Genomic DNA, 26,634 nt, shown 5'->3' with positions numbered 1-26,634 from the left:
GCCTTGGATTACCATCTGACCCAAGGAACTCTAGCCTCTTGTCCAACCTTAGAGGTAGGACCCACCATGCAGGAAAAGCAGAGAGATGCAGTTGTTTTTAGTGTAGAACGGTGGCTGTGTGGATTTTAAGAGGACATGGGAAAGAAACATTAAGGCACAAATGACAACAGATGGCTTCAGAAGTGTTTACTGTCGAGATAACAGTGTGTAAACACAGGGCACGGCGCTCAAACGCAGTAAGTGTCCCGTGAATCTCAGTGACGATCTCACGATAAAATGCAAGTGGAGCAGATCAGCTTTTAAAAGATGAAAAATTTCAGAGCAAGAAGAACAGATAATTCAAGATGGACAAAAAAGAAAGATGGTGGGATGTTAGTAAGAGTCTGAAAGAATTTAATGTCCTCTTTCTCCTAATATGACTACCTTTTATTTAGTTTCTTTGCAGTGGGGGTGGGAGTGGGAGGGTCTGGGATAGGATTTCATTATATAGCTCAGGCTGGCCTCAGAGTCATAGCCTCAGCCTCCTGAGTGCGAGGAGACAGATGTGCTCCACCACACTCTGCCGCAACTACATCCTCTAGTACAGAGAATGTGGTCAGGCAGGGTGACACACGGCTGTGATCTCAGCACTTGGGCGGGATGGGTGAGAAGCTAAGGCCAATATAGGATAACTGGGAAGTCCTTGTTTCAAAAAAGAAGGAACAGGAGGGGAGGGGAGGGGATGGAAGGAGAGAGGAGGGGAAGAAGTGGAGGAAGAGGGAGAGAAGGAAAAGGGAGGGAGGAGGGAAAGGAGGGACTGGCAGTGGAAATGGGTGATAAACATGGCTACAGGGAGGTGCAACCCAGGAGAGCTGACACAGGCCTTGCCTGAGCTTAGCTCTCTTAATATAACCAAGAACTTGACAGTGTGACAGCAGAACCCCTGCTGGTAAACACTAAGAAGTCAGGAAGCTGAGAAAGTGGGAGGAAAGCCAGAGGAAGCGGGGATGCACAAACGTTGCCCAGGTTCCAGAGAAGATTCTGGAAATTATAGACCAGATGTCTTCTTTTGGTGCCGAAGGTGGGACCCAGGTCCTCAGATGTGGTGAGAGAGTACTGTGCCCTGAGCTACAGCCCAGCCCCTTGTGCTCTGAAATCAGACGGGCTTTGAGCCTTTATTAAACAGCAGCTATGACTAAGGAACAGTGGAGCTCACGGATTAAATTAACTTCCTCTCCACCGGTAGCTTGGTAATGACAGTATTGCCAGCCATTTTGTGTGCTTGCTTGTGGCAAAGCATCTGACAGAACTTTTTAAACAGACTTATGCTCCTTTTGTGTGTACATATAAATGTTTGTCCACATGTATGTCTGTGTACCATGAGTGTGATTGGTGCCCTTAGAGGTCAGAAGGCAACACCGGTCCCCTTGAAACTGGAGTTAACAGATGGAATATGAGCTACCACATGGCTGCTGGGAGCCAAGCCCTCCATTGCAAGACCACAACATACTGAACCGCCTCTCTAGTCCCCCAAGATAATTAATAAATAATTAATAATATAATTATTAAATAATATAATTTATTTTATGTACATTGGTGTTTTGAGAACCAGACATGAGCTAACTGGGAATTCAGCCCATAAACTCTGGAAGAGCAATAAGTGCTCTTAACCACTGAGCCATCTCTTTAGCTCCTGAAAGTACTTTAAAATTGTGTGTGTGTGTGTGTGTGTGTGTGTGTGTCCTGTGTTCAAGTCCCAGCACCACGTAGAACTGGGGTACGATGCTGTAGGCCTGTAATCTCAGCACTCAGGAACTAGAGGCAGAAAGATCAGAAGTTCAACATCACCCTCAGCCATGTATTAATTAGAATCCGTGGTCTACACAAAATTCTGTTGAAGAAACATTCCTAGGTCAGCACGGTAACACATACATGTAATCCTGGCCCTTGGGAGACTGAGACAGACAGATCAGGAGTTGGAGGGCAGCCTGAACTACATAGTAATAGACAGTCTAAAGGCAACAGAACATGCAAAGCATGTCTGCTGCACTGGAAAGGTGAAAGGTTATGGGATACACAGGCAGAAAGCAAAGGACAAAATCAAAAAGGACAGACTATGCTGGTAATTGAGGTTACTGTGTGTTCAGTCTTGTTTGTTTTATGAAGGCAGAGTCTTGTTTGGTAAAACAGGCTGGTCTAAAACTAAAGTCATGGGCTACCACGCCACGTGTGCTTACACTTTTGAAAGCCCCTTTGCAGGGGAGGGGAAATTAAGTTAGATTCCATCGGAATGGAGTCATAGTCCTGGCCAAGATGGAACTGAGCACCCCCTCTGAAGCCCTCTCCTTAGGGGAATAGAGCTAGTAGTAAATGCCTGGAACAATCGGAATTCGAGGGCGGATGGAATGTAGCCGGCCTGGCTCTGCCCTAAAGCAGTTTAGTGGAAGGGTTTGTGCAGTGATGGGAAGGCATGATCGAAAAGCCTGGAGAAAGTGTCATCACGATGAAAGAAAGCATAATTACATGTAAAGATGGCACTTGACTGGAGCCTAGTTTGGGGAGACAAAACCATTATAAAAAGCTGCAGGAGCCAAGCAGAAAGTAGATGACATTAGGAAATGACTGCGGATTTTCTTATGTGAGACAATGACATTGTAATCTTCCCTTCTTTGTCCCTCCCTCCCTCCGCCCCCTCCCCCATGCAACCCAGGCTTGCACATGCTTGCCTTGAAGCTCCTGCTTCACCTTCCTGACACGGATCTTTTGTGTCTCCCCCACCCCCATTTAAAGATGCATTTTGCTTTTATTTAGTATCCTGGGTGGGGAAGCACTCGCTGAGCGCAGGTGTGTGTGAAGTCCAGAAGAGGGCATCAGCTCCTCTGGAGCCGCCATCACAGGCACTTGAGAGCCACCTGATATGGGCGCAAGGGAACTGCACTCTGGTCTTCCGGGAAAACAGCTGTGTGCTCTTCACTGTGGAGACACCTCTCCAGCCCCATAATTTTCTATTTCTGAGGGAGAGGGCCCTCACTTAGATCCATGCTAATGTTCTCAGGGGCAAAGGCTCACAACGTCTATTTTAAAAGAAGTCAGCAAAATAAAAAGGGAAATGGAGGTTTACATTGAGGATGTGGCCAAAATGAGCAACGGTGTTTGCGCGCTCATTTGCTTAGACAAAGGCTTTCTAAATACTACCTCAAACTCCCATGCTTGAAACTTTTCTAGTTAAAACAAATAAAAAGTTGGGGAAGCCAGGCAGTTGCTTGTTATCCCAGCCCTGAGGAGGTAGAGTGAGGAAGACTGAGTTCGGAGGCAAGCCTGGGCTATGCAGCCAAGATCCTGTCTCATAGGGAAAAAGGGAGAAAAAGAGAGGAGACGCGAATTGGTAAACATGTACTTCCTGGGCAAGTGGTTCACTGACACTTTGAACACCAGGGCACATGACCTCACCTGTCTGCCAGGGGTCAGCAGAGCCCTTCAGCTGGTTCCCGCTCTGTACCTTATTATCAGGCCTGGCTGCTTGAGACTTTCCCTGCTCTATTTGTCCAAGCTGAGCCCTCCTAAAGATTGCTCAGGGAGGCCGGGAGCATTACTGCGATCCCCACAGTAACTCAGAAGTCCTAGGTTCTCAGTAGGTATCACATGGCCATCCAGCTGGCCAGTGATGGAACAAGATTTTAAATCCAGTGCCTTGAGTCTGGATCCAATTACAGCTGGATATGTATCTTAAGACCCCTGTATCTTAAAAATGTTGACAAGCTCCAGCAAGTAAACAATGGGCATCTAGAACTCCTTGGGGATTTTCCATGGGGCGAAATGACTTGAGAGAACGTAATGACTGCCATTGAGTTCTCTGGCGTGCTGCAGGGCAGCAATTTACTATGAACACAAGCATGAGAGATGGAGGTCACCTGTTTTGAGCACGTGATCCCAGCTGGAGTGACCCACTCTGAGAAGCCTGGGGTCCCCAGCACTAGGACAGGGGCTAGGCTGCACTTTGAAATGCTCTTTCCTTACAACTGTGGCCAACTCAGAACAAATTCTTGTTCTACCACAGGTACCCGCATCCCTGTTGGGATCATAACTGGACTTACTGAGGTATAACTTCCACAGCACACAACCTGCCCATTGCTAAGAGGACAACTAGATAGATTTTACTAAGTCTGTGCTTGTGCAACTATTAACATGGCCCCAATTCTGAATGCTTATGGTCTTCAGTTCCCTTCTTTTCTCCCGGATGGCCTCTGGGGGGTCAGCTGCTGGGTCTTCCGTGGAATCTAGAGCAGCGCTGTATACTCAGAAGAGTTTGGGTCCCAGTGTCACAGACCTGCATTTGAACTGTGTCCGGGTGGTTCCAGCAAGCCACGTTAACGTCTTCCATCACTGCTTTACAGGGAATGTATATGTAAGTGGGCATGGGCGTGCCACACATGTGAAAACATGAGAACTTGCAGATGATTTCTCCGTCCAGCACTTAAGTGTTCTGGGAGTGGCACCCAGGCTCTGTGTCACCTGGAAGCACCCTTCCCAAGTCATCTCATCAGCCTTCCTTTTCTCCTCTCTCTCTCTCTCTCTCTTCCATGCTCCCCTCACTCCTTTTGGGAAAGCCTCTCACTATGTAGCCCAGGTGGCCTGGAACTCAGCAGTTCTCCCCACCGCAGGGGTCACTTTATCTTTTTATAGTTCAGTTTCTCCCTTTGGAATGATGCTATCCATGTGCCCTGCTGGGAGAATTGACATCATGATTACTGCTCTCAATCCTCTCTGCTCTGAAGTCAGCTTCATCCTTCCCTTCCAGGCACTCCAGTTTACTGAGTCACTTCTGGTACCCAGGCCTCCTTACTACCTACAAGGAGCGATGGCTTCCCTTCTTCTACTTAGGAGGCTCATAGCTCATTCAGACAGGGCTGTTAGAGGAACCGGAGTGAAGCAGCAGCACCACCTGGTGGTACTGGATAAAAACAAGCTGCACTAGCTGTAAGTCTAACACCTGTTGTGTCCCCAGGAAATCCTTCTAATTGGGACATCCCATGCCACACATGAGAGAAGACGACAAGGGTGTGAATGAGAAAAATGAGAAACGTTCACAGTACGATGCTCCACCAAATCTCCAGAGACTTGGACAGTGAGATAAAAGGTGTGGAAGATTGGAGGCGGGCAGGCTTTGGGGGCGGAGGGGAAGAAGGGTGTGCAGGACAGTGACTGCTGCAAAACCCTTTTAAGAAACCGTGTATGGATATTTTCCTTGCAAGTATGTCTGCACCATGTGTATACCTAGTGCCCTCAGAGACCAGAAAAGGGTACCAGGTCCCTTAAGACTGGAGTCAGAGACAGTTGTGGTACTGGAAATCAACTCAAGTCCTCTGGAAAAGCAACCAGTGCTTGGAAATACTGAGCCATCTCTTCTGCCTTGACATTGTCTTTCCTATAGTCTCTCAGGCTAGAGGGATCGTTCAATGGTTAATAGCACTGGCTACTCTTCGAGAGGAACCAGGTTCAATTCTCAGGACCCATATGGTGGCTCACAACTAACTTCAGTTCCAGGAAATCAGACACCCTCTCCTGGCCTCTGAAGGAACCAGACACAAAAGCAACACATAGACATACATGCAGACAAAACACCCAAACTCATAAAATTTAAAAAAGAAATAGCTCTCATAACCACAGTATGGATGCCCACATTCATTAATATACTAATCACTTAGAAGCCTCTCCATAGCCTGTCACCAGGGCTTCCACTACGGCATGACAATGTCTACCGATGTCTGCTAAGGACTCTAGGTTACTTTAGTCACATGAGAAACCTACTTTAAAACAGACCATACAGGCTGGAGATGGCTCAGCGGTTAAAGCACTGAATGCTTTTCCAGAGGTTCCGAGTTCAATTTCCAGCAACCACATTGTGGCTCACAACCATCTGTAATGGGATCTGATGCCTTCTTCTGGTGTGTGTGAAGACAGTGACAGTGTACCCACATACATGAAATAAGTAAATAAATAAATCTAAAACAACAAAAACCAGACCATATACTCTTCCTGTCTTAACACCGTGGAAACATCCTCAACAATTGAGGCATGGTGTTTAAACACATCAAATTACATGCTCTGCAATATACTGGTAACTCTCGGGCCCAGCCATCCTTAACATCCCATACTGTGAAATTCACAAAGACCTGTGCCCCTAATAAGCCTTGAGAGCATTTCTAGGCCAGGAGAGTGAGGATCTGCTGGTATGTGGTAGAGCTCTGGTTCTCTGCCCTAGCCCAAGCTCTTCCCTTCTGATTGGGAAACCACAGCCCATACCCAGGGTCACACTGTAGTAATGACCTTGCCCTTCCATGTGGTAAAGTCCATGGTCACCTGCATGTGAAGCAGCCTCAGTGCTACTAGAACATCCAGCAGCTCCTTAGGCCCTATCCAGAGACAGAGCAGGTGAGTGCTTCCCAGATAGTGTGGGAAAGAAGAGGGAACAAGTGCCAAGGGACACTGGACTTCTTTTGGTGCTGATGGAAACCATCTAAAATTGGTAGAGGAATACTCTGTAAATATAGTGAGTCACTGAACTGTACAATAAAAAATTTTAAAACAATAAAGGAAGTAAGTTGAGCCCCCACCGTCTACTTTTTCTACAAGTATCTGGGTCAGTCTTGCCACACAAAACATGCTTCTAAAGAACAGAGTTCTCAGCAGCACCAGGGAAAAGGCAAGGCAGCTAAAACAACTTTCTGATGCTATTAGTAATGCTGGCCAGTGGGGGATACCATCAATGTTGCTTTTGTCCTTGGTTGGACACCATGACATATGGAAAAAGAGCAGAGCAAGACATTCGAAGGCATGTAGCATGAATCCTCACCCCCCTGAGGTCAGTAAAGGCATTCAAAGGCATGCAGCATGAATCCTCACCTCTGAGGTCAGTAAAGGCATTCAAAGGCATGCAGCATGAATCCTCACCCCTGAGGTCAGTACTACTCTCTCACGTTGACAGTCTCAGACACACCAAGGCTAACCGTGAGTGGCTAGAGAACAGGGCAAGCTAGATTTGAAAATGGCTTCCAAGGACCAGGTCTCTGTTCAGGATCATAGTGAAGTACTCTGACTTGTACTTTACTGACATCTCAGTTCCAAAGCCCCATGAGATGTCATGTGAAGTGCCAGAAAGGAAGTGGACAGGGGTCTGAGGGTTGAGCACTTCCTGGTGTGTCCTGGGTGTATATCCTGAGGTTTTAGAAGAAAGTCAGAAATAAGGGGAAAGAGACTTGAGCCAGCTCAGACATCCAGGAGTACATGACCATGTCTCCTACTTTCCAAGTAAGTTCTTTATTATCTAACCAATCAGCACATGTTTACTGCGGCCTAGCACCAGGCCAGGCACACTAAGCATAATTACAAAGGGCAAGAGGCTCCCAGCCAATGGGAGGTGTACAATTTCAACATTTCTCAGGAATTCATCTGAGGTTAAAAATCACATCTGGACTTAAGTCACCAGTATTGCAATGAACATTCAAGATATTTTTAAAAGAAAACCATCACAGCCCACATTTAAAATGGCATGAAATTTTTTTTTCCCTAGCAGAACTTTGTTATCAATGAACAAGATTTATTTGAAGTTCAGTTTGCATTCCCCCTTCTGTAGCAGGGATCATTTTTTTTTCTGAAAGGAGTTTTAAAACATTAAGCAGTAAAAGGGCTTAGATACAAATGTGACCCAGAGGTGCGTGGCCCGACAGGCTTAGGGCTGAAGCCAGCTCCTCACTGGGCCTTCCTATCACTACCTGCAGACAACACAGCACACATATCCAAGCCACTCTTCAGATGCCACTGCCATTGAGGAGGGAGCCGAGAGAGCAGTCTAAACAAAAGATGCTCCTCGGAGCAAAGTTTAGCACCAACCCAGGGAGTATCAGGGGCCACTAGGAACTTTATCTCCTAAAGTAACCTCCGGACTTTCTCACAAATTCTCAGAACTCATGGATGTGCAATTCTTGAAACAGATACTAGCCAAAAGCCCACAGTAGACCAGGACAACGGGGACACAGTGACAACTCCACCCAGGAGCAACTGTCTGCTTCATGTGAAAAACACTCAGCACAGAGCAGAGAAGTGGGAGCAGCAGCCTCGGGGGCCTGAGACATGATGCCAGAACACAAGCCCACCTCACTTCACTCCCCCGCCAACCTTCACTCCACTATGGACCACGAGGCTTGGGGGAAGAGTCCCTGGCCTCCTGTCGGGCCAGCAGCCCACAGTTTCCATTTGGCAAGTATGAAACAGGCTGGAAACTTCTCTAGTGTTACATACAGTCTTGATACTCTAATGAAGAAGGTCACTGATTCCTTGGACTAAAACAAGCTAAAAGTGTCAGTTTGAAGTAAGAGAACTTTGAGGCAGTACTTCCCTCTGACCCTCTTCACACCTATGGCAAGAACATATCTTTTCTTCTTGACGGCTTTAAAGCACTACAAGTGAGCTGCTAGCTTTGGCACAGTGGAAAGAATGACAGACCCTTCCTTTCTTTTTGTAAAAGGACACTGATGTCCAACAGGATTCCGGGTGTCTGGAGAGGCCGGACCCAGGATGGAGACAACGGGACCTGTCTGGAGAGGCCAGACCCAGGATGGAGGCAACGGGACCTGTCTGGAGAGGCCGGACCCAGGATGGAGACAACGGGACCTGTCTGGCTCCAGCTCTTCTTTTCTAGAGATGCTCTGGCTATCACACCCGGGGAGGCCTCAGCAAAAATGACCATCAAAGCTAGTGAAATGGAAGGTAGCATTCAAAATGTAACACTGGTTTTCTTACAATGGAATACTGGTTTTCGTATAGCGTGTATAAGGCACGGTGTGAGAAAGCTGCCCCCACTCCCAGCCACACAGCCCCATGGGCTCCTCACACGCTCACATGCACACGGGAAAGGCCAGCTGGCTTTGCCACAATGCATGGGGAATGGGTTGCTTCTGATCACTTCTGGTTTTTGAGCTGGTTGGAGAGCCAGTCCAGGCCTTCGTAAAGCCCATCTCCACTGGTCGCGCAGGTAGCCTGGATGTACCAGTTTCTCTGGCGAAGAGAATGTAAGCCAAGCTTGTCTGTGATCTCTGCTGCATTCATAGCATTAGGAAGATCCTTAAAGAAAAACAAGCAAACAATTTACCAACCTGTATTCACTAAATACAACAGGATCTTTCTCTAAAACATACCCCATCCCTATTTCAGTTGCTCAGGTCCAAAATCCTAGTTTTTTCCTCTTCAGCCTACACATCAGAAAATCCCAATGGTCCTACCATCAGAATTTACTCTGACTCTGACCACCTCTCACCAGTCTCTCTGCCACCATCCTGATCTAACCCCACCACAGTCCCTCAGCTGGATGACAGAAATAACCTTTTCACTGGTCACCCTGCTTCTGTGCTTGCCCCTAAGGCCTATTTTCAGATCACATCCTCCTACCAAAGCCTCACCAAAGTGCCCCTTCTCCCAGAGAAGAGCCAAAGTCACCACTGTCACCTGCCAGGCTTTGAGACCTCTTCTAACGGTCCCACTCCATCTTTTTATCATAGCATCCCTATGTGTGACCATTTGATAAAAGCTATTTACTATGTGTGGTAACTGACTATACAACATGTCTCTTTTAACTAGGATATAAAGTGGGAATCTTTCTCTTTTCTCCGACCCACACCTGGGTACACAGTAAGCTAAAAACTAAACTAGAATATATTAGCATCGGGGGAAGATGGATGTACTGATATAAGAGAATGTCAGATAGATGCCAAGTAAGACTATAAGCTACAAAACAATGCACACCTAATCCCTGGAATTTAAATAGGTCTGTATCATATCATTGCTTATAGAGGCATATAAAGTCTTGTCTCTGGAAAGGGATTCAAGACATCTGACTTGTATCTGATAATCTAAGCTAAAGGAATGGAAGGTAGCATTCAGAATGTAACACTGGCTTTCTTTAAATGGAATACTGGTTTTTGGACAGCCTGTGTAAATCAGTGTGAGAAAGCTGCCCTACTCCCAGTCACACAGTCTGGAGGACTCTTCACACGCTCATGTGGACACAGGAGACATGTTTCATTTGACATTCTAAACTTTGCCTTGTTCTGCTTTTATTACTAAAAACAAAGCCACTGTTTTCTTGCTTAAAGCATGTTCTGCCCAGTAAAACTGCCTGGTATCCATCCTATCAGAACCACGCAGTGATTAACAGGTGTTATCATTATCCAGCCACCACAGGAAGTCATGTTTCTAGAGAGGCAATGACAAGAACTGCCTTCGTCAGTTCTGAGGTGACAAACCTGGCTGCAGCACTGTCATTACAGAACAATCTCAGATGCAGAGGGGATGGAGAAAGGGGCCGCACAGCCCTGGGGACAGAGGCCACTTCCAGAGCCTGCTCCAGCTCCTCTTTGGTTTGATGCAGCTGAGATCCAGAGGCTAGGAAGTTCTGCACCAGCCTTGTCCCCACATTTCATGGCTTTTCCTTTCTAGATAAGCTTCTTCCTCCCCAGCAACAAGGATCCAATCTTCCCTGCGTCCACCCCCTCATTCTGTTTCTTGAACCTGACTCCCCTCCCTCCTGCCCAGATGTCCGTCATGGCCAGTACTTCCCACGGCCATTCTGCACTGCCTTCCTCCACAACACTTACCACAGACACACTAAACAGTCTCAGTTCACGGCCTCTCCTCCCACTACAAAGCAAACACAAATGCAGCCCAATACCTGCAGCAGAGCCTGGAACTTAGCAGACACTCCATTAGTATTTATGGAGTGGCTATATGACATTCTAAAAAGGAGATGGAGGAGAAGCTATGGTTAGGACTGAGGAGGAGGAGGCAGACATCTAATTTAGGTATCTATATATTTAAGTGAGCCATCTGGCAGTAAATTTCAGTCTCTGTTCAGAAGGCTAACAAGAACATACCTGCTTGTTTACAAACACCAGTAAGACTGCATCTCTGAGCTCGTCTTCTGCTAGCATTCTGGTCAGTTCTTCCCGGGCCTCGTTGACGCGCTCTCTGTCATTACTGTCAACCACGAAAATCAGACCTGAGAAGAAATCCCAAGCATGTTAGCAGCATGACCTAGAGAGAGCAGCTGTTTACATATCCACATAGCTGCTCCCTCACAGTGAGGCTTCGAGGGAGGCTGGCAACAAGAAAGTGGTGCAGGCTTGTAATCCCAAAACTCTGGAAGCTGAGGCAGAAGTATCACCTACAAGTTCAAAGTCAGGCTGAGCTATTAATACATTATGATACTCTGTCTCCTTTTCTTTTCTTTTTTTTTCCATTTCTGATTTTCCTTTTTTTCCCCATTTCTTTTCTTCTTTTTAGAAAATCTATATAATCTCCAAAGCTAGGAAGCTTATTGTACATTCATCTTACTATCTTGTTCAGAAGGATTGCAGCCCTTCACCAGATTAACCAGAAGGAACTAAGAAAAGTTAAGAGTTAGTAATTAGTCACTAAATTTCCATCTCAGAGGGGAAGAGAATTTTAGAAGAACATGATATATCCAATGGCAGTCTTTAAGGATGGTCCCTAAAACAGAGAGTGAGCTGAAAGCTAGGAGAGGGTATGCTTGTTGTCTTAGAAGTGTCCCAGAATGCAGGTCAGGGCTTAAGGGAGGAAGGCCTGAAGGAAGAACAGTCAACACAGAAATGAGTAGTCAAGTTGGCAGCTCCCAGATAAACATTTTTGGATGCTACTGAACATTCCAAGTCATATGAAAGCTGTTTGTCCCCCATGAGACAAAAAGGGAATTTGTTTCTTTCTCCTTCCATACATACCCAAGGCACCTGAAAGTTATAAAACCCCTCAACATTGTAGGTCACATTTGTGAGAATGTCAAGAGAATCTATGAACACCCACAGTAAAGACTGTTGTTCTTTTGTTGACAGAACTTTCAATGACAGAAAAGTCTTTGATTATGGGAAGCCCACCTGCTAGGTTATACTAAGACTGCCTCTGGGGAAGGAGGGAGGCTGGGGTTTGACTGCATGGCACACTCCATGTGCCTCTGTAATGAAGTCCCAATAAGAACAATGCTCTAAGGAGCTCACATGAGCTTCCCTGGGACAGCACCGTTTACTATCTCACAGCCATGTGCTATCAGAACAGGGCTGCTCCTTGAGTTCTGGGGCAGTGAACAACAGAAGCCGTGGCTGGCAGGTACCTCAGGGTCTCTCCTGTTCACTGCTGCCATGTGTGTGCTTCTGCTGCAATAAAACTGCAGTCTCAGGTATAGTCTGTCCTGAGTCCTGTGAGTCACCTCCACAAACTAGTAAACCAAATTATAACCACCCAACAGGAAGTAAGGGTGGCTAGGGGACCTCAATCCTGCAATAGCTGATGACAGAAGTCATCATAAAATTGTGTCCTTAAATAATCAAAGTAAGATTCTAGACTGTGCAGGCAGCCCAGCTCAGGGCAGTGGGTGTCAGTCTTGCAGCTCCCACTGGATCAGCAGAGAAAGCCCAGGAGGTGAGGAAGTCAGGGCAGGCTGAAAGAGGCACCACATTACACCTAAAGGAAGGGCTAAAACCTGAACAGACCTGCCATTCTGCTGGAGGAAGCAGTAAGGCAGGAGGAATCTGTAGGGTGAGCAGAGACTCAATCAGTATTCCACGTGACATTAACAGCAACATGCTGATGTTTAGATTAAAAGCAAGGCCTCTGAGACAAAAAATGTGACCCAGCTGTCCAAAGAACTTACTGAGTCCTAGATTGAACTACCAGTAGTGACAGCTACTCTGTTTTTGGGATGTGAGTGAAAACAAGCAGATTCTTCTCGACATCATGGTGGGAATATTACAGTGCTGGACCCTAACACTCTTTTTCTTTTTTTTTAAATGTATGTGAGTACACTGTAGCTGTCTTTAAACACACCAGAAAAGGGCATCAGATCACATTACAGATGGTTGTGAGTCACCATGTGGTTGTGGGAAATTGAGATCAGGACCCCTGGACTACTGAGCTATCTCTCCAGCCCCTGGACCCTAACACTGTTAAGTCACAGGCACCCTGGAGGTCTCAAAGAACTGGCAGGTAGCAGAAGCCAAGTCAAGTAATTCAACTGGGGAAATAGAGACTGGTCACTCTCGCAGAAGGGCCATCGACTGGGTCAAGGTGCCTTGGAGAACTCAATGAGGAGACAGAAGACAAGCAGAAAAACACCACAGGAAGTCCACAGGAGAGAGGAGAGGGACTAAAGATAAAGTGAGCTGCCAAGAGAACACTGCTAGAGGTGTTTGTGCCCAGCTCAGGGTACTTTTCATGGGGAGACTGCAGGAGGAGAGGCTCTGGTAGAGAGAAGGAAGTAGGGTCACATGACAGAGATTTCACAACTGTCCAAGGGAGAAACTGGGCCTGGCTTCCTGCCCATGCCTCTGTGTGTCCAGGCCCTCTAGGCAGTCTACCCAGCAGACAAGAGCTCTCAAGGCTTTTGACATGCTTAGGCTTTTCATGTGAGTCAAAGCTGTATCTGATATATCACATCAGATTAAAAAGGGGACACTCAAGCCCCTACCTGCACAGGTTTGGTATGATACCCAAAGTTCTAGACTCCCAATTCTGACCAAGTACCCCAACTGATGTAGAAATTCAAGCAGAGCCTTAGCTGCCAATGCAAAACCCACCAAGCACAAATGACTGTTCTCACTTTGCTACTCCTAACACAAGTAAAACTTTATGTTCTTACTGCATACTCCCTTCAATGTGATGCTGTTCATATGAATGAGGCCCAAGTGCTCATGGGAGTCCTCTGAAATCAAGAGCCAAAATAGGTACTTTAAAATAGAGTATTTTACATAAAACACCTTTTCCTTAAAAATAAAATAGGGGGCTGGAGAGATGGCTCAGTGATGAAGATTACTGGCTGCTCTTCCATAGGACCTGGGTTCAATTCCCAGTATCCACATGGCAGCTCACAACTGTCTGTAACTCCAGTTCCAAAAGATCTGACACCCTCACACAGACATACATACAGTAAAAACACCAATGCACATATAATAAAAATAATAAATCTTAAAAATATAAAAGTAAATTAAAATAGAAGCTGGGTGTGGTGACATATGCTTTAATCTCAGAGCTCATGAGGCAGAAACAGGTGGATTTTTGTTAGTTCAAGGCCAGCCTAGTCTACAAAGTGAGTACAGGACAGCCAGGGCTACACAGAAAAACCCTATCTTGGGGAAAAAATTAAATTAAACTTTGTAGTAGGTCCTACTTTTAATATAGGTCCTTATCTAAGAAACTACCATCAGAATGACTACACTTAAAAGAGAAAGGGCACATAAAGAATTTGTAGAGGAGCCATATATAGTTGGAGGACCATGATTCCAGGCAAGCCTGACCTATAAAACAAGACCCTGTAGAAGAACACTTGCCTAGCGTATATATGAAAGGTTCTAGGTTTGATCTCAGCCTTGACTCTCACCCTGCAACAAAAGTAAAACAGTAAGGGGAATATGTGTATTATATTATTTTATAATATGTATTATATTAATCTTATATATTATGTATGTAATGTATTATATTATACATATGTATATGTACTATATTATATGTAATTATATTTATCATATTAGCTACACTTGTAGAAAAAAGTATGTGTAAACAAGAAATAAATGTGGTTGTATGTGGGAGGTAAACTGAGGAATAAAACTTTTTTCTTTGTATCCCTTTCTCTTTTCTTTTGATACAGATAAACTGCCATTCAATAATGAAAGGAATGGTGGTAGCACACTCTTTAGTCCTAGCACTTGAGAGGCAGAGGCAGGTATATTGCTGAGTTCAAGGCCAACCTGGTCTACAGATTGAGTTCCATGACAGCCAGAGCTACACAGAAAGACCCTGTTTCAAACTGCCATCCTCCGCACCAAAAAATGAACCCACAATTCAAAGAGAAAAATCCATGTCAGAGCCAAAGAGCCATTTTATGTACTGTACAGTTATCAGTTAGGAAATCAGACAGTCTAAATTCTAGTCTTACAGTGAGGCAACACCGGCCGGGAGAGACTAGGACCCCCAGCACACAGGCAAAGCATTCTAGCCCCAAGCTCTGAGCTACATCCTCAGAGTTTTTAAATTTTTTATTTTTTGTTTTGAAACATCTCACAGAGTTGACAAGGCTGGTGTTGAATTTACTCAGCAGCCCAGGCAGACCCTGAACGTGACTCTCCCTTTGCATCCCTTGTACTTCAGGTCTGTAGCACTGGGCCCAGCTTTTGATGCTTTATTGGAGAATCACAAGCATTCATTAAGGTCTGTCATACTCAACAGACTGATGAAAAAAATTAAATTAAAAGACAGTCTGACCTTTGGGAAGTTGGCAGACTCCTTGCAGACGAGACACTGGCCCAGCCAGAGAGTGGCAGTCTACTGCTCACACAGCTCCCACTCGCTAGTTCTAAAAGAGCCCAAACTACCATCCCTCAGTCCCAGAACACAGATGCTTCCTGCCATCAAAGCAACAGTCACTAAAATTCTATAAATTAGGCTTGTTACAAATAGCAGACTGAAAACAAAATGCACCTCAGCTTGATGCTTAAACTGAATAGGGTGGAAAAGAAGAAATGTGACCAGAGAATAATGCCTGTCTGGAGGTCTGAGTGCTTCTGCCTCGGTCACACAACTGAGCACTTTACAAAATTAATCTCCTTTCAGTCAAGGATTTGGGAAATAGGCTTTATCCTCGTTTTAAGATGACGAAATGGGGGCAGAAGAAATAACTTAACTTTCCCAAGGTTTCTTAGCTGCTGTTGTTCAACCCAGCTTTCCTAGTTTATTGCAGATAAAAAGGTGCAAAGTGGTCAAGCTGCCAAATACCAGTCCAAGACAAATATACTCTAGTGAGCATCTAGAAATGAATCCTCGGGCTGGAGAGGTGGCTCAGTGGTTAAGAACACTGGTTGTTCTTCCAGAGGACCTGGGTTCAATTCCCAGCAACCACATGGTGGCTCACAACCATCTGTAATGGCATCTGATGCCCTCTTCTGGTGTGTCTGAAGAGAGTGACAGTGTGCTCATATATGTAAAATAAATAAATCTGTTTTTAAAATGTATCCTATTTGCAATACACTAAATCACAATGTAAAAATCTACACATCACCACAGAAGTGATATGGTTTTTCTAAAAATGAAGACTGAAATACTTTGCCTGGCTTTTTTGTATAAAATGTATTTCAGGAAATTCCTCATTTAAAAGATTTCAGCAGACAACTAGAGAAAGAATAAGAAGGGGCTTGGTGATAGTGGGGAGGTCACTCAATGTGCTTGCTGGCTTAGCATGCATAAGGCTCTGGGTTCAACCCTTAACACACAAGAAAGAAACAATAGTGTTGCAGGCCAGCTTGGATTAGGCATGGCCCTCTCTCACATTTAACACAATTTAAAGAAACCACCATTCTGTGGTGCCTTAATCCTTTGATGTACACTAGAATCATGTGGTAAAAGGTCAATAGGGATATTCATCTAGGGAAGTTAGGCTGACACCATCTGAGCACACTGGCATCAAAGTATGAAAACTCAGTGGCTGCCAGGAGCTCAAGGTAGGAGACAGTCCCTGTTTAATGGGTGCTGGATTTCAGTTGTACAAGAAGAGATAGCTTTTGAAGATAGGCAACAGTTATGGGTGAACATCATTGTGAATGTATTTAATACCAATGGCCTGTAAACTTAAAAGTAGTTTCTATATGTCTAGGGGCTCTTTGATGGGGTGCTTACCTAGCATGCTTGAGGCCATGGTTTAATCCTGTAGCAGAAACAAAACAGGACAAAATTGGCTAATTCAGGTAGGGTGGGTGCAGTGGGAAGATCCAGAAGATACTGAGTTTTAAGTGAGCCTGGACTACATACAACAAGTGCATGTCAGTATAAAAAGAGGAGGGGTTGTTTTATTTTGTTTTTTAAGATTTATTTATTTTATGTATGTTAATACACTGTCTCTGTCTTCAGACACACCAGAAGAGGGCTTTGGAATCCCATTACATATGAGCCGTCATGTGGTTGCTGGGAATTAACTCCGAAACTCTGGAAGAGCAGTCAGTGCTCTTAACCACTGAGTCATATCTCCAGCCCCAAAAGGGGACACACACTCACACACACACACACACACACACACACAAAATTGAATACAAGTACAAAACAACAAACAACAGAAAACCCTTTCACCCAGTCATTCTGCTCATAGATAAATCAAAATAATTGAACTATGAGATCTGCTGGACCCAGTGTGCACTCCTGAATTCTAGCCTCTGGAGACAGAGCAGGAAGATCTCCAGTGCCTGTAGAATGGTCAGAGCAGCATTGTTCATTCACAGCAGCAAAGGTGGAAGCAACCCAAGTGTCCATCATACGTGAACAAGCCAGGCCTGGTGCAGTATACCTGGCATCACAACACTTTGGAAGACCACCTGAGTCTAGGAGTTGGAAAGAGACCAGTATGGACAGCATAGTCAGACTCCAAAAAAAAAAAAAAAAAAAAACAAAAAAACCCAGAAAACAAAAACCATGCATGGTACACATCTGATCACAAGTTCAAGGCCAGCCTTGGCCACATGGAGTTAGGGGCAGCTTGGGCTACATGAGACTCTGCTGTGATAGTTCCAAATGACAGTATTATTCAGCAGAATAAAGCCAGATATAGCAGCACTTACCTCTAATCACAGCACTTGAGAGACAGAAGTAGTAGGATCTCTGTGAGTTCCAGGACAGTTTAATCTACAGAGAATTGTTACTCTTGGAAGCGATATAATTACATGGAGAATGTGTTTTTAAAAAATAGTAAGAGACCTCATCAGTTAAAAATAAACACTGAAGGAACTCGTGAGACAAAGGCAGCACATCTGGGATGGGAAGTGTTAAAGAGACAGAGTGATGGGTACAGTGGGCTCATCAGAGTCGCCTCTCCCTTTGTGTATCTTTAATTTCCTACTTAAAAAGCATTTAGGACTTGACGCATGTACAGGTCTGTTTACAGATACTTGCCTAGCATAAAGTAGGCTCAATCCGAAGCACTACAAAAAGTTGGGTGTGGTGACACATGTAATAATGTAATGCAAACACCTGGAGGCAAAGACAGGAGGACTGGAAAGTAGAGGCTAACTATGCTTGAAATTCCAGGCCATCCTGGGCTACATATGAGGTCCTGTTTTTGAAACCACCCTATTTTGAGAAAAGATATTCTAAAATCTACAAGTTAAGAAAATAACTACAAATAGAATTAATGTGTCAAGTGTAACAGCTAAAACAACACTGCTGAGATATAAAAGGGCAATTAACTGGGGATCTGTCCTCAAGACTGATAAATGCTAAGTCTTCACTATTAACACATCCTACAAAAACTCCAACAGCTTCAGAATCATCAGAAGTGAATATATTCTAAGTAGAATCTAAAATGAGTAATCCATAGGTGTCATATGGTAAAGATTCTACATAGGAATCAGAGTGTGAGAACCATGTGAACAGTATGTTTTGACTGTCAAGACCCAGTAAGGCATCATTTACTGAAAATAAAGTCCTGGAGAACAGTGGCTTAGAGCCACTTCCTAGACCTGAGTGGGTGTCCATGCTTGCTCATCAACACCTGGAGCAAGAGGGCCAGAAGGAAAGCATTGTGGCCACACAAGATGACAGGAGTTGGGGTTCCAGCCACCCCTATTTGTCCCTTTCCCTATGGATGTGATTTTTAGAAATTCTCAGCAGATTTAAAGGAGCTGACTAAATTTAAATTCTTCAAAAGCTGGCACTTTATCTAAGAGCAAACATTCCTCCCTCGACTGAATGATGAACTCCATTAGGCTAATTATTTTTTAACCTATCTTCAAGAAAAGGAATTAAAACCCAAGTCCTTTTTTTCTGGAACATGTCAAGTAGCTATTTCACAAAGACAACTTCCCAGTATATACAGGAACAGCTGGCTACCCTAATGGCACCCTAATGGCACCAGCAGGCATCCCAAGTCCCCATCTTTAGACACATTCAGTATGCACACCTCCAATCTTTACCTTGAGTGTTCTGGAAGTAATGTCGCCACAAAGGTCTGATTTTGTCCTGACCACCAACATCCCAGACTGTGAAGCTGATGTTTTTATATTCTACGGTCTCCACATTGAAACCTAAGAAGGGAAGATAGAAACACTTCCTTATAATTTTCACTGGTTCAACAATTCAAAGTAACTTCACTTAACATTGAATAGTACTTTTAATTTATAAACCAGAGTTATAGAAGATAGAGAAAGCTCATAGCTTGTCATTCACCGTCCTGGACTCTCAAACCCTGGCTCTGATCATCCTCCCCAAACACTCATCTAATCACCAACCTCCCAGCTCTGCTTTCTCTAACAGAAAACTTCTGGGTTCTAGTGAACAAAGAAAAGCCGTCCATGCAAGTGATTTCCACTTCCCATCACACAGTATAAGAATCTTCTTACTTCTTCCCCACATTGCTCACCTTCCATTTTAGAACACTGGAGAATGTCTAGTAGTATGTAATGACAATTTCCTCCACCTGTACACTAGATTCAGCCTACCCAGACTGTCTGAAGACTTGCCTACATCAACTCGATAGTTTGTATATGCTCAGCCCAGGGAGTGGCACTATTAGAGGGTCTGGCTTGTTGGAGTAGGTGTGTCACTGTGGGTGTGGGCTTTAATACCCTAGTCCTAGCTACCTGGAAGTTGGTATACTGTTAGCAGCCTTCAGATAAAGATGTAGAACTCTCAGCGCTTCCTGCACCATGCCTGTCTGGATTCTGCCATGTTCCCATTTTGATGATACTAGACTAAATATTTGAACCTGTAAGCCAGCCCCAATTAAATGTTGTCCTTATAAGACTTGCCTTGGTCATGGTATCTGTTCACAACAGTAAAACCCTAACAAACAATCGCTAATATCTGTGAGACATCTCCATTCAACCTGTCCTCAACAAGCCTGTGCATTTCACATTTCACATCTCAAAAAACAAATCTACACTAGATGTGGTAGCAGATGCCTGTAATCCTAGCACTCCAGACAGAGGAAGGCAGATCAAGATTCAGGGGTATCCTCAGCTACCCAAAGAGTTTAAGGGCAGCTTGGGTAGAACCCCTATGTATCCCTCTTAAATCCACATCTTTACCCTCTATGACCTTCTATTTGCTCTTCTAAAGTCAAGGAAATTTCTAAAGACGAGTAATAAATTCTAATAATGCCTGAATAAAGTTCAAGTGAGCATAGCAGGAAATGGTGCAGAAAGTTACCTCTGAGTGACAACTCAGGATACAATAAGGCATTTTACATTACCATGGGAAAGCTATTCAGTAAATGCTATCAGGCAATGGTCAAGTATGTATTCCTCAAAAAAAATTGAGTTATTTTTATTTTATGTGTATGAATATTTTGCCTGCATACACATACATACATACACATACACACACACACACACACACACACACACACACACACACACACACATATATACACCATATTTACATCTGGTACCCAGGGAGAACAGAAGACAGAATGAGATCCCATTATAGATGGTTATAAGCTATCATGTAGGTGCTGGGAACTTGAACCTGGATCTTATGCAAACCTAATACGTGCTCTTAAATGCTGAGCCATCTCTCTAGTTACTAATTTTTTTAATAAAAAACGTAAGCCTTGTAAAGTTAGTAGAAGAAAATATTAACAAATAGTTTTGTGTTCTCAAAAAGAATTATCTAAAATACTAACAAATAAAAAAAAAAACTCAGAAGGAAAACAATTAATTTTGTTATCTAATTAAAATTCCCTTGTGTTATAGGAAAAAAAACCAAACAAACAGAAGGTTAAAAGACTAATTTGTCAACTGGAAAATAAGCACTTGACAAGAGTTGTCCATGACCTAAGGTGCTCTTCTTCAAATTGTTAAGAGACAAACATCACAACAAAAAAAACAACTCAACACCAAAAATAAAAAAACAACTCAGAAATGAGCAAAGAAAGGCATGTTAACTTATCTACCTATAATAAATAACATCCTAATAGAAGTCAGGGTTCTCTCCCTACAGATGGCAGATTTTCACTCTTCACTGTGGTGGCACAACAGTTTTGGAGAATAGTCTGGCAGCCTGTGTAACATTCTAAATATTCACCTCTCATAGGAAGCCCTCTCCTGCAGATTACTGAAAGGAAATAAAAAAGTCCATGTTTGCAAAAACCTAAGACAGGGCTGGAGAGACGGCTCAGTGATTAGAGCACTGTTGCTCTTCCAAAGGGCCTGGGTTTCATTCCCAGCAACCACTGGGCAGCTCACAACCGTCTGTAATTCCAGTTCCAGTAGACATGATACCCTCTTCTTACTCAAAAAGTGCCAGGTACACAAGAGATATACAAATATAAATACCCATACACATAAAAACAAAATAAAAATGTTTTTTAAAAGCAAAAGATACTTACTTTGACATCATTTACAAAAACAAACAACCTTGTAAGGTATCTATAAGCCTGAAATTTTAGCACTTGAGAGGGTGAAGCAGGAGGATGGCTGCCAGTTTAAAATTACCTATTTAAAGTTACACAGGATTACACAGTAAGACTGTGTCTTAAAAGGGGGAAACCAAAACAAACAAAAATGGGAGCTGTAGAGAAATAGCTTGGGAAGCAAAGTGACTGCCTTGCAACCATGAGGCCTAAATCCAATCCAAAACCGAGGGTGGGAGGCAGATGGCGTGGTAGAGGATTTGTAATTCTAGAACTGGAGAGGCAGAAACAGGAGGATCCCAGCCAGCCTTACCTGATCAGGTCAATTCCATGCCAGTGAGAGATTCTGTCTTTAAAACAGTGCATACTCTGTGTGTGTGTGTGTGTGTGTGTGTGTGTGTGTGTGTAGATAATGACTGAAGAATAAAACCCAAGGCTGTACTCAGGCCTGACACTCTCTAATGCATATATCAATGAATATTACTTTAAAACACAGCCATATAATGGAATACTAAACCACTTATTATAATTAGATGATGTCCTGATGCTGTCCCTTTTAATCCAGTGAAGGCCAGCTCATTCTTTTAGCCTCGACTAAGGGTTAAGTCTCAGGTGTATCTCTTCTCTCGGTGTCTTCCACCTCCTCTTTAGCTGCATTTACCTAGAAAGCCAGCAGGCCAGGTGAAGTGGTCTTTTATCCTTCAGGAACACTGGCTTCCTTAACTAATGGTGGCAGCTTTCACAAGCCAAAGCAAACAAATCACATGGCCAAGTTCAACACCACGAAGGAAGGGGTGTAAGGGCAAAGATATTGAGAAGCATGATTCACTGGAGGACATTAGTTCAACAAACTATCACATCAGTATGCTATTCATTCACCAAAGATTTATTAGACACCTAACATGACCAGGCATTTAGCCAGATGCTGGGGATAGTGAACAAGACACACGTGGTTCCTTATTTACTCGGTTGGGAAGAAGACAGTGAACAATCGATAAACTACAAATGTTTCCAAGTGTTATTAAGGATTCAAGTTACTATGGAAACTTAGAGCAAGAAAAAAGAAAAGGAGCCTCTGAGAAATAATGCTTAAATTGAGATCCCAAAGAATAGGCTGGTGGCATTCACTGGGTAAAGGGAGAAGACAGAGAAGATTCCAGAGAAAACCAACCAAAAGTGAGCACACACACTATTGCAGTAGCAAACTGAGAAACAGCACTATTTTATAAATACATCCATCAAAAATTTTCAATTTAAAAGAACATTCAAAACTTGTATATTTTGCATATAAAATGTATAGAAGCATGCAATTCTGTTTTATTTGTGTGTGTATGTGTATGGGCATGCATATGCAATGTGGCACATGTGGAGGCCAGAGGGCAACATTGTGGAGTCCCAAGAATCAAACTCAGATGGTCAAGCCTGGCACCAAGAACCTTTACCTGCTAAGCTGTTTGCCAGCCTATATATTGTTTTTATATATGGGGAAAATTATTTTCATTTTGGGCTAAAACATTTTAATTTGTGTATGTGAACATTTCTATTAATTTACAACTTTCTTCAAGTGTTGCAACCTCTGAAGCTAGTGCCAAAGTTAAAAGTTGACAAATCTCAGCCACTCCAGAACTCAGACAGTGCCCAAAGGCAGACAACAGCCTGGAGTTTGGTTTTATAGATAGGTCAACAAGGCAAAGATTAAGTTCTGTCAAAACTGTTTCTACAAATCTCTTTAAAAGCCCATAAAACCTAGCACTGGTTCACAGTGAGGATAGATTGCTGGACTCCTTCAGTTGGGTACCATCTCAAGTACTTGTCTTGAGCCACAGTGAAAAGAACACAGAGTCTACCATTACCCACTAGGAGCACACCTGGCTCAGAGAGATGCTCCCAAGGGAAGTCAGGCAGAATGAAGGTTAAGAAAGGCAGTGCTTCTTCCCACCTAAGGCTTGTATTAGGTTCCACTCCAACAGAAAGGGTAGAAGGTAGAGCTTCCTTACCATCTCAACTTTATGAACTTTTCCCCTCTGTTCAGCAAATAGAACTAAATTTGCTTAACCTAATTTTGTTCATAAATCTTCTGTATGCTGAGGAACTTGCCAGGGATGTTAAGAAGCACTTAGAAATACTTATTGTTGGGCACAGTGGTTCACTCAGGAGGTCAAGAGTCAGGAGTGTAACAAGTTTAAAGTCCGCCTGGTAATATTACATGACCTTGTCTCAAATAAAAAAAAAAAAAAAAAAAAAAAAAAACCAACAGCAACTTATAGAACTTCATTTGGGGGCTTCAAAAGTTTATGTTCTTGAAGTTATCAAAGTTTAAAAAAAAAAACAAATATTCAATATAAGAAGCACATCAGGAGCTGGAGGAATGATTCAGAGGGCAAAGTGCTTGCCAGTCAAGCGTGAGGGCCTGAGTTCAGATCCCCAGCACCCATGCAGAAGACAGGCCTGATGACACGTCTGTAACCAGTGCTGCAGGAAGCAGGTGGGGCTCAGAAGATCCTCAAGCTGGACAGACAGACAGACAGCCTTGTCAAAATGTCAGGCTCAGGATTCAGTGAAGAGGCTCTGTACCAAAAGGAAGGTGGACAGAGATAGAGAAAATGTATGGGCATGCATACACATATGACACATACACGCACAAATGAAAACTTTGAAAACGTAACACATCGAAGTATAACATGCTAAACTATGAACTAGAAAGGCCACAGTCATGGGTGTACCTATGGTAGGGATGGTTGTCACAATCTCTCCCAGCTTCAGTTTGTACAAGATCGTCGTTTTGCCAGCTGCATCTAAGCCCACCATGAGAATCCGCATTTCCTTTTTCCCAAACAGGCTTTTAAACAGCTTTTCAAAAACATTCCCCATTGTTGCCGAATTCTGTAACCTGAACAAAGAGCAAGTTGAACGTTATTCTTCATTGATACATATATAAAAGCAACACATATAAAACACATGGCACAATTAGTGATGGTTCCTAGTAAAAGTTAAGTACAGCTTGGCCCATAAGGAAGAGTATGTCTTGTTTTCAAGAGGAGACGCCACTAAGCCATCCTCTGATGCTCTGCCAGAAAACAGTATTTTCCACTGCAGCATCCAAGCGAGATGTGGGAAGCACAGCTTCAATGCCATGCTATGGTGGCAGCCTGTAGTCACCTTAAACATGGAAGAAATAGCATGCCATATAACTGCACTTTATCCTAGCCTACCTGAATGGAAAATTTATGAAGCAGACACCCTGTTCCCCATAAAACAAAGCAAAATCCTTAAGATGAGTAAAACATGGATATCCCTAGGAAACTGTAGTTAGTTGTCCTTAGCTGGCAGACGATAGCAAAACCCAGAGAAGAACAAGGAAGTTTCAGAGCTGAGGGTATCAACTGTTAGGGAATTCTAAGACAGACAAAGTGTGCAGAATTGAAGGAATACTTTAGCATCCAGCATCCAATGGGGATGACCATCTTGTTAAAAATCTATGTACCAATACAAATATGGTTAACCACAGAGGTCTGTCAAAATCAACCAAAAGGTAATTGGCAGACCAGATCTCAGATCCCCCTGGGCCCCTTCACAGTCATTACTCCCTAGAAGGAATTTATTCTGTTGACTTCTACAGCTTAAACATCAATTGTTTTATTTTTTTCAACAAAATACCTGGCAGGTTATATAACAAAGCAATGAAGTCAGATGAGTTTTTGCAGAAAGTTCATGATGGTCTTTGTTTTAACAGATCAGCCTATTTGAATGACATGATGTTTCAGACTTAAAAGCAGAACTATTTGAACACCCTGTACGCTCTTTGATCGACAACTACTGTTGGGGGAGGCACTCTGGGGCTGGGACTAAAGCCTCCGCAAAATAAAACAAACAAAATCCCACAATATATACGTGTTCCAGAAACTAACTATGGTTTTCCTTTTCAAGTTGTTCACCAAGGAGAGTGAGTGAGTGAGTGAGTGAGTGTGTGTGTGTGTGTGTGTGTGTGTGTGTGTGTGTAAAAGACAGCCATTCATTCAGATTCTAGTGACTCAGAGGAGAGGGTGGCCGATTCCAGAAGTCCCACCTTTGAAAATCAACAGTTCCTACAGCAGTTTAATATCATGAACTATGGCCAAGTACATACCGCTACCAGAGAGAAACGGTAAGACATTTCTCTTGTACACACATGAGAGCCAAATGATCAAAGAATGACTACTTTCCTCATCAGTTGTCATGGTCTAAAAGTCGTCCAGTACTAGATTCCTTTTATGTTTCTGATGGTGGGGGTTGAAGTGTCCTAGACCAGGAAACTCAAAGGACCATTCATTAAGAGGAAAGGGAGGAACCTCCTGCTTCCAGGCCCCTGGAGGCAGAATGCCAGATTCCCCTTGTCACCGCACTGTACATTCACTATTTCCCCGCTTGCTTTCCTTCGTTCGTTTCCCCGCTTCGATGCCCGAGCTCCTAGGCCCCATGGTGGGCTGGGAGACCCTCTAGAGTAAGATCCTTCAAACCCAGAGCCCTTTTCCAAACGTCCGCGGAGGAAAATCATGAGTGACAATGATAGTGAGACCTCAAGGGCACGAGCGACAGCAGTAGCCAAGGTGAGCGCGCGCAGGGCCGAGCACGCACGCGGAGAATCTGGGGCCGTGAGGGATTCTGTCGGCCTGGGACGCCAGGCCGCTCCCTCGGGACAGCGGGACTGCTACGCCGCAGAGCCCTCCGAACGTCAACCAGCTCTACGCTGTCCGGCCCGACAGAGGCGGGGAATCCAGCGGACCCAGCCCCTTCCCGCAGGCCGCCGCCGCCGCCGCCACGGCTCTCCCGTGTCCTGCCCGCTGAAACGCTGGAAACGAATCGGGTCCCTCCCCTGCAGCCCGCGACTCACTTGTCTCTGCGGTGAACACCTTCACAAAGCCTCTAACGAAACCGCTACTCCGCCGCGGCCGCCTTGGAGGAATTCGGTTCGCCTCAATAAAATGGCGACTGGCTGGGGGCGGAGACAGTAACCAACCAATCACCCGCCGGCTCCTGGTAACTCTTGCGCCAATGTCCTCGAAGTTACTTGAATGACAAGAAATCTGACCAATAGAAAGAACAATACGGCTGAGCGGGAGTAGGTCCGCCCCCCGCGACCTAGGCGACGGCACCAAGCTCTGGAAATGCCGGCTTCATCTTCCAATGGGAGCTCACCGCATTTGGGCGAGACGCGCCCACATGCCCCACCC

The 26,634-nt window shown here is 44.2% G+C and overlaps 1 protein-coding gene across 2 annotated transcripts; it reads right to left on the bottom strand.

Annotated features, from left to right (window-relative positions):
• Positions 1 to 7,283: 7,283 nt before the first annotated feature.
• On the bottom strand, positions 7,284 to 26,386 carry LOC308425312 (ADP-ribosylation factor 2). 2 transcript variants are annotated; one of them, XM_080922534.1, is made up of 5 exons: positions 26,295 to 26,386; positions 24,148 to 24,314; positions 18,987 to 19,097; positions 10,905 to 11,029; positions 7,284 to 9,099 (listed from the first exon to the last, which is right to left on the bottom strand). In XM_080922534.1, exons 2-5 carry the CDS (start codon positions 24,293 to 24,295, stop codon positions 8,938 to 8,940), a joined length of 546 nt encoding a protein of 181 aa, XP_080778660.1. In that variant the 5' UTR covers positions 24,296 to 24,314; positions 26,295 to 26,386; the 3' UTR covers positions 7,284 to 8,937. The 2 variants fall into 2 exon arrangements, with proteins under 2 accessions (XP_080778660.1, XP_080778661.1); XM_080922535.1 differs by lacking the exon at positions 7,284 to 9,099 and adding an exon at positions 10,631 to 10,766.
• Positions 26,387 to 26,634: the final 248 nt, after the last annotated feature.

Source organism: Micromys minutus, assembly GCF_963924665.1.
Source record: "Micromys minutus genome assembly, chromosome: 10".
Classification (NCBI taxonomy): domain Eukaryota; kingdom Metazoa; phylum Chordata; class Mammalia; order Rodentia; family Muridae; genus Micromys; species Micromys minutus.
The sequence above is the reverse complement of the archived record's forward strand: the minus strand, read 5'-3'. Positions and strand labels throughout refer to the sequence as shown.

Excerpts from the sequence above, each read along its gene's own strand:
- LOC308425312 (XM_080922534.1), bottom strand. The coding sequence starts at position 24,295 with ATGGGGAATGTTTTTGAAAAGCTGTTTAAAAGCCTGTTTGGGAAAAAG. Across the intron at positions 19,098-24,147 it reads GACAACCATCCCTACCATAG|GTTTCAATGTGGAGACCGTA; the intron begins GTACACCCATGA and ends TTCCCTTCTTAG. Across the intron at positions 11,030-18,986 it reads TTACTTCCAGAACACTCAAG|GTCTGATTTTCGTGGTTGAC; the intron begins GTAAAGATTGGA and ends ATTTCTTCTCAG.